The sequence below is a fragment of the Lycorma delicatula genome, chromosome 2 (genome assembly GCF_047948215.1).
Source record: "Lycorma delicatula isolate Av1 chromosome 2, ASM4794821v1, whole genome shotgun sequence".
NCBI classification, from domain to species: domain Eukaryota; kingdom Metazoa; phylum Arthropoda; class Insecta; order Hemiptera; family Fulgoridae; genus Lycorma; species Lycorma delicatula.
The window spans coordinates 221,339,521-221,353,202 of NC_134456.1; the positions used below are offsets into that span (position 1 = coordinate 221,339,521).

The window sequence follows — 13,682 nt, forward strand, 5'->3', positions numbered from 1 at the left end:
ATAAATTTTAATCAAATCCAATGATCATCTCAGGAAAAATACCAAAAAAACCGAATGGCCAGACACCTTTAGCTGCTGACCACTCACACCAGTACCATGTTCCTCTGTTCTCTGTATGACTAGGATATTAATAACAGTCTACATTATTGTTGTCTAGTCTCTGTGGAGATATTCATTGCATTTCTTTCTTTATTTTTCTTCCTTAAACAATCATTCCTTTTTTTCTTGGATACTTTCCTCTAAACTCCATATAAAATATTAAACCTACAATTAATATTTATATAAAGTGGTGAAAAAGTTTATTATCACTAGCACCAAAATTATAATATAAATATTTAAATTTATGTTACGCAATAATAAATTCTAATTTTGCAATATTATTAAGTAGTCATACAACAAGCTCCCAACCGACATCACCCTGTATGAATCGAGTTAAATATTATAATTTCACAATAAATAATATTCTATAGTTATTATGAACACTTTTTTTAACTGGGTACTCGCAAACCTTGTCTAAATGTCTAATTGCAATAATGAAACCTATAAATTGGATAGATTACACAACCTAACCATTTCTGTCACAGCTTTCTCATTATGTGGTCTATTTAATAATATATTTGAGACCAAATCAGACAAGGCGATATCCTCTAAAGTTTTAACTTGACTAAGAGTGACATAAATCTGCCCCTTGGTAAAAAATGTTTTCTTGCTGAGATATATCACTCCCCTGTCAAGAGTTGTAGCTTGCAGTTTGTAAACAATTACAATTCAGATTAATTCTGAATTCTGCACTCGACATCTCCGTACCTCTTTGTCACTTGGAATATACAAACTAGTGAAATGGCTACGCAACCATCAACATCTTTCATTCTAAGACAAATTTTATGAGCACAGCTTCCAGTAACTCTCCTTCCTCCTATACTAAATCAAGGCAATGAGAATGTGTGTGTGTGTGTAATATTTTTCTGAGTGTAATGATTAGCTTGAAACAAAACAACTGGTTTGTTTATATATGCTTTTATTAGCACGATGAATTTTATTGGTGAAGTAATAGAAAACTGGAGCCATATTTAGTGACACATTGTCACCTGAACTGTAATTACTGGAGGCTAAAACAGGAAAAAAGTCCAGAGAGCAAGAAAAAGCAGTTGTTAGAAAAATTAGCCAAAAATCCGGCAGAGACTTCTTTCTTACCCCAAAAAAATACAAACCCCATGTAATTCCTGCAGTGGGACTAGATGAACGACAAGTGTGTGGTGAGATGAACTATACACGAATTTCAAAAATTTGTAAACAATGAAAAAGATGTTAGTGCCTGAAGATGCCATTGGTTATTCAGGAAAAAAGACAAGTTTGAAAAAATATTAAAAGAATTAGGCTCTAGATGGGGAAAATCTGAAAATAACAGAAAGATTCTCACAGAGCAACATAAGTTTTAAATATTCAATATCTGACTGCCATAAAAAAATGTAGAACTGAAAATAGGCTGATGGTGTACCTCGACGAGTCATATATATTGTCTTCTCACATTATAAATAGATTGTGGTGTAGTGATTTAGGTGATAGGCTGAAAGTTCCTTTTTCAAAAGGCAGCCTATTTCAAAGTACAGGTTGAAGGAGAAATGGGTTTTATACCAAACGCCTTACTAACTCCACAAGCAAGATTAAAAAGTGGCAATTACAGAAATCAGATGAAAGCAGAAAATTACTTTAAATGAAGGGATATTAATTCCAAATTTCCCTGATAATTCTGTGATAATTTCTGACAACGCATCCTATCACAATGCCATGTTAAAAACCACCAATCTCCACTTCAAGAAAAGAATATATGATAAAGTGGTTGCAGAAGCATTCTGTTCCTCATTCTTCCTTGATGCTGAAATCACAGTTGTATGAATTGATAAAAGCAATCAGGGAAAAGTTTACTGTTTATGTGTTTGATGAATTTTTTTAAAAAAAAAGGGCAAGACGTTCTGCAATTACCTGCATATCACCCGGAATTAAATCTTATCAAGATGGTTTGTTCAGAAGTTAAAGGATATATAACAAATCACACTGAAACTTTTGATACCAAAGATGTTCAAAAGCTATGGGGAAATAAAGTGGCTGAAATGAATGAAAAAAGTTGAAAGGTGTAAAGTGATAGGTTACCAAAACAGAAGCTGAATATATGCAACAAGAGCACAATATTGGCAATAATATGGAATCATTTATTATTTCTTTAAAATAAGATAGTAAAAGTGACAATGATGATTACGATGGTGATTCTGATGACAGTAATCTCGGAAATTCTAATATTTCTTGCAAAGTGAATGATCTTCACTCTCTTTAATTAAAATAGTTTTTGTTTTGTTTTTATATTTAAAATAATTAGTTTCTACTGTAATTTTTTATCCTATTATTTAGTGTATTTAATCGTATTGCATTAACATTTGAATATCTGTTACATTAATGTAACACCAGCAGTCAATGAAGGTAATACATTTTAAAGATTTGCATGTTTTGTTATTTTATGTTTTTTTATTTTTGGGCTACTATTCTACAATTCTCAGCCTCATGTAAGTGCTTCTGTAATTCTTGTCATGTTTACCATTTTGTGAAAAGCATAGTAACAATTTTTTTTTGCAGAAAATGGTCAGATATTGAAGTAATGACGTAAATGTTATGCTAAAAGGATAGTAAAATGATTTGAATTGCAGCTTTCACTGCCATAGCATCAAGCATCAAGACTGGTTACACCACCAATATATATATCTTAAATGTTATCATTGGAAGTGGCTTAATTTAAATTAGTCTGTAAAGAACTCTTAAAAAACAAATGAATAAAGACGAAATGAAAACGTTTTATATTTTTCAGTCACAGCTTCAAATAAAGAACCTGTCCCAGGTTGGATTGACAATGTATATGGCCTTACTGGAGTTTTAGTTGGAAATGCAACTGGAGTTTTAAGGGTCATGGAATGTGATCCTCATGTTATAGCAGATATAATACCAGTTGATATGGTAACTAACATAGTAATTGCTTCAGCATGGAATTTAGATTGCAGATGAGTTTTAAAATTTTAATAAAAATTATTAAAATTAATTAATTAATAATTAAAATTATTAATTATTATTAGTCTCTTGGGTTCAATTAAAAAAGTTAAACTTTATGCTTTATCCAGCAGTGTTAGTGCTAATTACATACAATGGAAAATTTTTTATATTTATATGTGTTTTGGATCTAATTTCACCTTTACTTATCACACTGCTAATCAACTAGTGGTACATATTTTTTTCAATTTTAATTTCCTAAAAGTTTTTTTGCCATTGTGTTAATTAAAACAGAGTGTTCATGGATGATGAAAATCTATGTGTAATGAAAGAATTTTTGTTTAAGAGTTAAATGCACCTTAAATTTAATTAACTTTCTTCAAAAGGTTACAAAATACCTTGAAAGTCTTAGTTATAGATTTTATTTTACATTTAAATTTAAGAAGCAGATCCAGCCTAAAGGTTTTTCTGTATACTCCTATTTTTCTGAATCTTTAAGTATTGTTTTATGTTCTTAGCAAAACACATAATTTGGCCTACCAAATCAGAATAATTACTTTAAAGAAGATTTCTTACAAAAAGTTATCACTTTTAGCAGCATTTCTATCTTTTCAGTTATGGAGCGACTCTTATTTTAGATGTTATTCCTACCAATTACCACTGATTGTTGGACCTGCATAAAACTATACTCTTACATCTCATATAATCTAAATAAGATTACGTAATCTATATTTTGTTAGTGAATGACTATTAAACATATTTTTTTAGGTTAGATTTTATTTTTAGATTTTTATTTTACATATCTTAATAATGAAAATTATATGTATGCATGTCCTGACAATTTAAAACATCATTGCATTTGAAAAATAACTATATATCTACATAAAAACAATTATTTCCCTCGTATGTTGAGGGATTGTATTCTGTGTGCTGCAAGATATTTTTTCTCCAAAGGATGGTAATTCTGCATGTGTGCAGTTTGGTTCTTGTTTTTCATTGTATGTTTTTTGTTGATCAGTTGAGACTGTGCTTTTCTATGTGCACTCAGAATGGAGTTAACATTAGAGCAGCAAATATTTCTTATTGAATATCACTTCTGAGAGCACAATTAATTTACATTAACAGTGAAAGACCAGTCTTCCATTAGTTCAACAGATCATGTTGTGTAAGAGCTCTATCATGGATGTGGGGGATATGATAGGTAAAGAACTATGAGAGAAGTAATAGACCTTCAGTACCCACTGAAAAATTTCAAACATATTGACTGCTATGCCACCAAGTCCATGGGAACAACAGAAAAAGAATGTAGCAACTACACACAAGACAAATCATAAGAAGGTCAGTCTTACTCTGTATTAAATGAATGCAGTTCAAAAGTTACTGATCACAGACTGCGAAAAACTACTTCAATACTGTGAATGGTTTTAACAATTTCTAGTGGATGATATGCATATTTTGAACATTTTTTTCTATACCGATGAGACATGCTTCTATTTATCAGAGTATGTGCATGAAATTACACTATACATGAAATTTCACTACCTGTCCAGAAGATTGGGGTGTGGATTGTAGTATCCAGGAAAAAATAGTTAGCCCAATATTCTTCAGAGAAACAATAAATTCAGCTTGTCATTGTGAAATCATTTACCAGTTGATGGGAACGCTAACCAAGGACAAAATTAATAATGCTTGGATTCAACAAGATGGCACTTACTGCCAGGCAGTCCATGAAGTTACTATTGGACTTAGATCCACCAGATTTTTACATATTTTTTTACGCAAAACATAATGTTTGTCAAGGAAACACAGCCTCCAGGGACTTAAAACTGCTGTTCATAATTACATCTACAACACTACAGATGAACAACTTGTGAAAGTCTTTGAGAACAAGAAGAAAGGTGTGCAAATTTTCCTGGATATTCATGGAAATCATTTTCAACAACTACTGTTACATATTGTTATTCTAGTGTGTGATTGGTGTATTGTTACTTTTTGAATGCAATCTCCTAAAAAAATTCATTTTACTATTCACTACTAGTCTTGCTCTGTGCCTGTTATTCTATTTCCATTCACATCTTATCACTTGTTAAAATTTGACAGTCTGTGCGCAGTATTAAAATTTCTTAGTATAGGAATCCTAGTAGGATTTCCTAGTATTTCCTTATATTAAAGAATTGGACAATGTTCAGAGAATAAAAAGCGTAGTATAAAGGTAATGTCAAAATCAAAAACAGCTGTAATGCTTCTAAAACAGTTCAGTTTCTTCCTAATTTCAATGAGAAGGTGCCTCAACATTCTTGCTCAGACAAATTATCAAGTTGCTTGTGAATTATGGTCTATTTTTATAATTTTTTCCTCAAGGTAGCAGATATTATATTTGCCAATTTGCTACAATAAAGTTATTTTTTAAACCATTAACTTTACTGTAAATGACAGTATAAAATTGTGAATTTTGGAATTCTGAATAACTGGAGACAACAAAGACTGATCAGAAAATTAAATGAGGAATTTAAAAAGAAATGTACTATTTAAAAAAAAAATGTTAATTTTAAAATCACCCAACTTATTCTGCCTGTGCAAATTAGAAAAAAAATCAACAAGAACTTTATTAGGATCTTCATTTAGATGACATTAAAGTTTAGCTTACTGAGGAAAAAACTGTTTTGTTCATCTCAGTATACTTATGTTGTAAAGTGCATAAGAATTTATATGCAGTGTATTTGTTATGTTGTTATGAAGTATATAGTAATTGTTGAAAATGATTTCAATGAATATCCATGCAAATTTGCACACCTTTCTTCTTGTTCTCAAAGACTTTCACAAGTTGTTCATGTGTAGTGTTGTAGATGTAATTATGAACAGCAATTTGTGAAATCCCTAAAGGCTGTGGTTCCTTGACAAACATTATGTTTTGCAGATTCACTGTTTCTTACAATTGCAAAAATTAAGAACCCTGAGGGGCAATAATTATTGTAACACTAATGAGGTCTATTCTTTTATCTCAAATAAGCTAATCTTATATTAATTTTCATGTATTGTTGTAGAATAAAAAAAAAAATTTGTTACAGAAGAGAGAAGGACAGTATTGAATATCCACTAATATACTATAAGTTTCAAATACACAAAATCCAGTCACATGGTTTAATATATCTGCCTACACCATTTCCATCATCATTTTAGAAACGGACAAAATAAAATTGAGTATTTTTAAGTTCTTTCTACATTATCTACTGGCATTACTCATAGATACCATTGCACCAATTTTTGGTAAAGGAAAAAGGTAAGATTTTGTTTTTACTAATAATTTACCACAGGAAATTTAAGCCAAGAATGGCCAGGGTTTATTGCTCGATTAACTTTTTTAATATTACTATTATCCACTTAAGAAAAGGCATCACACAAGATGTTACCATTTTGTCATAAAGATTGACAAAATGATGGAGTTAAAAATTATAATTTGAAAGTTTAATTATTATTACCTACACTATTAAAAAAAAAAGACAAACTATTTGCATAAAAGTATGATAATTTCCCCACAAAAATTTAAGAATTGTTCACTTTACACGAATAATTTCTATAATATATTAAAGATTATTTCTTTCTGAATAAATAAACTTCAGTAATTACATCACTTCGCTGTAAACCCTTACAAATGTTCTTTCACTTTACACTTTGTTCATATTTCAAATAAATTACTCTCTATTAATAAAGTTATAAAACAACTATATATATTTACATTAGTTTTGACAAATTTTTCATGACAAAAAATATGTTAAAAATATGAATCTTCAACTCATTTTATTTTTATTGATATGTTTACAGGCTGCTAAAAGTATCAGAAAAAATTGACAAAGTTTTATAGTCAATATTATATTTCTGTATAAGACAATGGAATTTGTCTAACAAGAATACTCAAGATCTGTGGAAATCATTAGATCAAAAAGATAAAGAAATATTTCCATTTAATGTTGAAGATATTAATTGGGAAGAATATTTATATGAGAGGAATAAGACAATATATGTTAAAAGATGATTTGTCAACTATTCCAGCTGCAAAGAAAATGCCTAAATGGTTAGTTCTGCTGATTTTTTTTTTTTTTTTGACATTACATTAGATTTTATTCTCTATTCTTATTATTCTGTGCTAATCCTATAATCACAAAATATTTACATTCTTCATTATATAATAATACTATTGAAAAACTATATTACACTTTCCAATTATCCATCCATTTAATACTCATTTCCAGAGTTTCTTAAAATAATTTCATTACAAATATTCAGTAAATTATTATTTTCTCTGTGTTACAGAACTTACCAATTCATTCTATTTTATTTGGTGTGATCATTCATACCATAAACTGAGTGCTTGCTAGTTCACAATCCATGTGTCATAGGAATCTTTAATAAGTTTTAAAAATTCAAAGGTCTAGTTGCAGGCTGGCCAGTTGTTGAAGTGATTAGCAAGCTGTTATCTACATCAACTGATTCATTCCTAGCAAGGATCTGCCTTTTTTTTTCTATTAATAATTTCATCTCTGTTATGTACTTTGTGTAGAAGCATGCTTGAATTTTTTATTATTATAAGTAAATTAATAAAATCAACTAAAAATAAATAATCATAAATTAGAAGAAAGGCAATAATAATCATAAATTAGAGTGTTAGACAATTAAAATACACTCAAGAATGAACAGTGCACCAAGATTTCTTATATTCTCTTCATTTAATCTCCTGTAAGCAATATTTTTAGGAATTCTAATGTATAAAATTATATGGGATGTTTTTTAAAAAAATAAATTTTATGTAGCATTGACTATTATGGTCATTACCATTTATAATAAATTAGTAGAGAGGCCAACATCATTACACTGAAACGTTAATGAAACAATTTTAATTTTAACTTACAAAAGCAAATTAAAAATAATTATGCACAGAGTTAAATAGAATGAAGATGATGGTCAATAGTATTTCATATTATTATAATTATTTATGTGAGCTTATCTTTCATTTCACATATAAATATTAAAAGTTAATTTTTATATAGATACTCTTTCTATATCAATACACTGAATTAATAAACTGAACTAATGGCCATAGATCCTCTGGTAATAGAGCACATTACGGTAAACAATCAGAAAATTAAAATAGTAAAACAATTTAAATATCTAGGGGAAATAATAACTTATAATTTAAATGAAAAAGTGACATGGCAAAACAGGACAAATAAAATGAATCCCAAAAATTAACTTGGTCAACATATAACAAAAAATGCCTTTCGGCTAAAACAAAACTTAAACATTATGAAACTGTAGTACAGCCAGAAGTCACATACGGAAGCGAGACCCTTTTCAAAATCACTCAGAAAAACCGAATTGAAAAAGTTCTGAAAATAGAGAGGAGAATTGTCAGAACGTGTATCAATAAAAAACACCAAAAAGAAGGCCAATGGTGGATTGTGCCAAATGAGGTGGTGTATCGAGAAATAGAGCCTGTTACTGATACTATGCGGAAAAAAAGAATCTCTTTCTTCGGTCATCTCATAAGGACACCGGAAACAAGACTGTCAAGAAATATCATTGAAAAGCTCTGGTTCCAAAAGCTAGAAGTAGGATGGATCAAAGAAATTAGAGAAGATATGAAAGAATTGGGAATTTTCCTGACTGACCTACAGAATAAAACTGGAAAAATTACAAAGCTAAAAGATAAAAGCATTAGATTTAAACAAAAGACAGACAAACAACAAAATACAACGAAGAGGGTGTTTACGGATGAAGAAAAGAAAGCAAGATCTGAACGGATGAAGAAATACTGGGCAGCTCGAAAGAGTAAAATAACACGCTTTTCTCAGAAAAGATCCAACTAAAATTGACTTAAGTGGTCCCATGTTGGCCGTAAAAGCATAATAATAATAATAATAATACCAAAATAAATAATAATTAAATTAAATGATCTAAATTGAACTAAATATTAATATACCTTAATAATATAAATTAATATTAAACTGTCCAAATTAGTAATTTGTATATTTTTTTTAATGTACAGAAATAATTAATTATGTTTTTTTTTTTTAGTTTGAAGAAATTTTTCGTCCATACACAAAATATTGTGCTGAACAAAGTTCATGTCAGCAATATTGTCGGGAAAAACACCAAGAAAATGAACTGTTCACGACGTACCTTGTGGTGAGTTTATTTTTTATAATAGTTTTTAAAATTTTGAGATTTCATTTGTTAAATTAATTGTCACAGTCAAAAGAGTACCTGCAGTAACACTTTTTTTTTTGTATTGTTGATTGTGCATACATGTAAGAAGCCATGCGCGTGTGTGTGTATGTGTGTATGTGCTTATATTTGTAACTCAACATAGACATATTTTAATTCACACATATTCAACTGCACACATCATCTTTAATGAACATCCTTAAATATCAAACAATTAGATCAATATTTAAAAGATTGTTTTAACAGCAAGAAAGTTTTGACGTTAATTTTAGAGACAGTTTTTGAAAGGGATAGTATGATTTTATTTTGATATGAATCCTAGGTTGGAAAAGAACAGGAATACATATAGAACTATCAGAAGTGAAATTTATATATACACATTTTGAAGGGTTATAAAAGAACAAACTGTCTACCAAATTAAAAAAAAAAAAAAAAAAAAAAAACATTAAAATTTACATAGTATTCTGTATTATACTGTATTCTATGTTTAATGGTTAAGTAAAATTTTTTTCTGTATTTATTTAAGATATGTTTTTGCTGTGAAAACAAAAAAATACACCATTTTTTGGATCTTGTAACATGTAGCTTGATTTTTATTGCTTGCTATTAAATAATTATTATATCAATCTTTCTCAAATTTTTACATAAGGTAGCCTATAGAGTAAGCCAATAGTTACTATCCCTTAATGGTTAAAGATGTAGTGCTGTGTCTTTAACTTTCATGTGCTGTTACTCAGTCTGTAATACCATTTTATCCTTGTAACTATACATAATAGAAACACAGATTAAGTCAAGTGTTATCGCTAACCTGAATTTCTTTAGAATTTTTTTTTTTTTTTAAGTAGACATTTTTTTCTTTTATTTGAGCTGCTAAAATGGAGAAAATTATTGAGAGTAGGTCAGTTCTCTCCCTCGGATGCATGCCTGTATATATTTGGTTACTAAACAGTTTTTAATATGTTCCATCATTTACTGTACTATTATTTAGAACGCATTGTAAACTGGCTTGGGCCTCTCATTTTTAGTGATTCATTAATTATATATATATATATACATATATACACACACACACACACACTTCATTTTTTGGGTGGAAGTTACTTGTAGGATCTAATTTATTGTTATTTATTCTTGATTACTTTAAGTGTTCTTTATTTTTAATTTTAAAAAAAATAAGTTTTCTTTTGTTTCTTTTGTTTTTTATGTTTATTATTTTTTTAAATTAAATTATTTTTCTATTTTATTTATGTAGACAAATTATATTTTTTATTGTTCTTATTAGACAATACCATTACTTGCAAAAACAATTGCAATATTAATATATCGTATTTATTCGAGTACCCCCCGCCACTGAATAAGCCCCACACCTTGATTTTCTGGACCGAAAATCTAAAAAAAAAAAAAAAAAATAGAGTATATACTGATATTTTACATAAGAACAGATATGATAAAAAAATATGTAAATATGAAAATATTTAGAAAGTAAAGCATTTAATTCAATATTAAATGTAAAGTTAAATTACAATATTAATATTATATTAATAATTAATTACCGTATGTTCTAGTTTAGTTCAGAATCAGTAGTCCAGTAAAACCAAAACTAAGTATCATGTTGAAAAGGATCATTTCAATACACTTTTTAATATGGGATTTTATTTTTAATTAGTCACTGTCACTGTCAATGTCTGTAGAAGAGTTACCGGTAGTCTCCACGTCGCTCTGCCAAAGGTGATCATCTTTACTACCATCAAGTTCATTAGATATTTCGCATGTTTTAAAACATTTACTTCCTACTTCCGTGGAAATACTTTCTCAAGCGTCTTTTTTCCAAACACAAATCTGGTTAAAATCTGCGAGTTTGATTTTTCGTGTAGGCATGAGATATAAATTTTCATCTGCCATTCATTTACTGTACCGTTGTTTTAATGCAGATTTCAACGGTGTATTACTGCAGACATCTAGTGGTTGCAATAGAGATGTCTATCCGCCTGGAATTATTACTTGGTCTGTCATACCCTTTTTTAAAATGTCTTTCACTTTATCAGTCGTATGCCGCTGATAACTATCCATTACTAGTATACTGGTATTTTTTTTATTAAGTAAATCTCCTGATTTACTTTTGCCATACTTTCTGCCATACGCTTTTGCCATACACACCCACCTGATCTAATGTACAATTAAGTTTTCGTCCATCCAACCTTATTCCTGTGCTCTGACAATAACTCCATTTACCTGTACGGTAGGAACAGTTTTTATTTTAAAAACTATGTACAGCGGTAATTTTGATCCATTAGAAGTAATGCAAAGCGTAACACTACACCTTTGTTTTTCATTACCACCAGTGCGAATCGTAACACTTTTTTCACCTTTATTGTTTATGGTTTGTCAATTGGCATTTCAAAATATACGGGGTTTGATCAGCATTTCCTATTTTAGAAGGTTAATAGCCTTTTCTAAGATTTATTATGTATTTGTGAAAATGTAATACTTTTTGTTCATAAGCGTCTGGAAGTCGTTGAGAAATGGTTATTTTTCGTCTTATTGGCAAATCATTTCGTGCAAAAAATCATGTTATTCATCCACGCCTTGCTTTAAAATCAACTTTATTCAACGATTTAGCAATTTCACAAGCATATAATTGACACATTTCTTTCATGACAACATAACCGCATTTCTTTTTTTCCATAACAAAGTCATACAATGTTTTTTCTAGGTCTGTATATTTTGGTTTTAAGCCACGAAAAGCCCTTTATTACCAGTGCCTTTCACCAGAAGTTTTTTCTTCTTACGCCAGTCTGGAATGCAGCTTTCATCTACGTCAAATTTTCTTCCTGCCTATGATTTCCAAGTTTTTCAGCCCCTTCTATAACGCGCAGTTTTTCATTTACTGTAAAAGATCGTAGACGCTGTTCTTTTGTATTCATTTTAATGCCGTAATTAAAATAAATCACCGTATTAAACTTTACAAGATAAACTAAACAGATAAAATGCACATTACCGTCCACATATACAAAAAGTACAATGACTTATGGTGAATAGACAAGATGACGATCGGTAACTGACACTGTAACTGTAGTGTCATTAGAACCGGATGCAGGTTACACAGCATGAGTCAGTTTTACTAAAATACCGTAACTTCGTTCCCAACGATAGAATGAGGAGGATGATAATAATTAAAGATGTATTCTGTATAAGCGACATCTGGTATTGATAAACGATAGCCTAACGTAACTATAATTATGTGATTGAATTTAGATATTTCTAAGAAAAAGTTTATTTTACATAAATAATCGTGGCCAAAGGCTCTGTTTCAATTACGCCCTCCAGTTCCAAGAAAAAAAATGTGGGGTACTCGAATAAATATGGTAAATTGGCTAGAGACCATCGTACTGGAACTGGATGAACTGTAGCTTTAGAATTTAGATCAGCTACTGTTATCTGTTGCCCTCTTCTGAAGCTGTTTGCAACAAATGATCTTTTCTCCACAGTTTAAATATTATTTCTAGAAGAAATAATTCATTGTTCATTCTATTATTTTTTCATGCTTAAATATTAAACATTAGATATTAAAGTAATCGATACAGATTTTTCTTATCCATTTTTATAATACTTTAAACAGATAATTTTTTTTTTACCAAAACGTTTTATTTATGACAAATTTTACTGCAATATTTTCTGAGTTAGAATTAAATAAGCTTCTCTCTGTTATGATTATGTTTATTGTAATAATTTGCAACATGTTACAGTGGTGTGAAACTCAAAAAGGTTGTAACAGGCTTGGTTTAATGGATATTCTTGTAAAACCAATGCAGCGACTAACCAAATATTCACTTCTTTTAAAAGCAATTCAAAAACATACTGAAATTGAAGAACACCGACAAAGCCTAGAATTAATGGTATGTATGTTTATATCTATATGTACTTTGTTTATATTGCAAGATATTTTTACTATCAGATACTTTAATAATTTGTTTTTTTTTTTGTTTTGGCTAGATGAACTATTATTAAAAAAAGAAATCAGAAAATGGCTTCTCTCTCTACGTGAAATTTTGGTTCCATTATACAGAATATTATTTTTAATAACATTCATTGATCAGTATGTAGAGTGCACGTAGTCTATTAAAAAAGTGTTCTAAAACAGAGATTTTCAAAAAATGAAGTAAAAAATAAATTCACTTTATTACAGACTAGCACTCTTTTACATATATTATCAAATATATATTACAATAAATAAAAATACTTGTATAAAGTTTCACTATATAGCTATTTCAATTCCAGTGGAATCATCTTCAGTACTATAACAAAGAAAATAAGAATTTTTAACATTAATAAACTATCAGTATTTTTGAAATACGGAAAGGAGAACATGTAGATCTTAGATCTAACATTTAGATCTTCGCAGAAGTTACATGTGTTTTACATAAAGT

The 13,682-nt window shown here is 29.2% G+C and overlaps 1 protein-coding gene across 1 annotated transcript; it reads left to right on the forward strand.

The window, feature by feature from the left end:
* Positions 1–6,864: 6,864 nt before the first annotated feature.
* LOC142320377 (pleckstrin homology domain-containing family G member 5-like) lies at positions 6,865–13,398 on the forward strand. The gene is made up of 4 exons (XM_075358085.1): positions 6,865–7,105; positions 9,106–9,216; positions 13,002–13,151; positions 13,249–13,398. Exons 1-4 carry the CDS (start codon positions 7,103–7,105, stop codon positions 13,261–13,263), a joined length of 279 nt encoding a protein of 92 aa, XP_075214200.1. The 5' UTR covers positions 6,865–7,102; the 3' UTR covers positions 13,264–13,398.
* Positions 13,399–13,682: the final 284 nt, after the last annotated feature.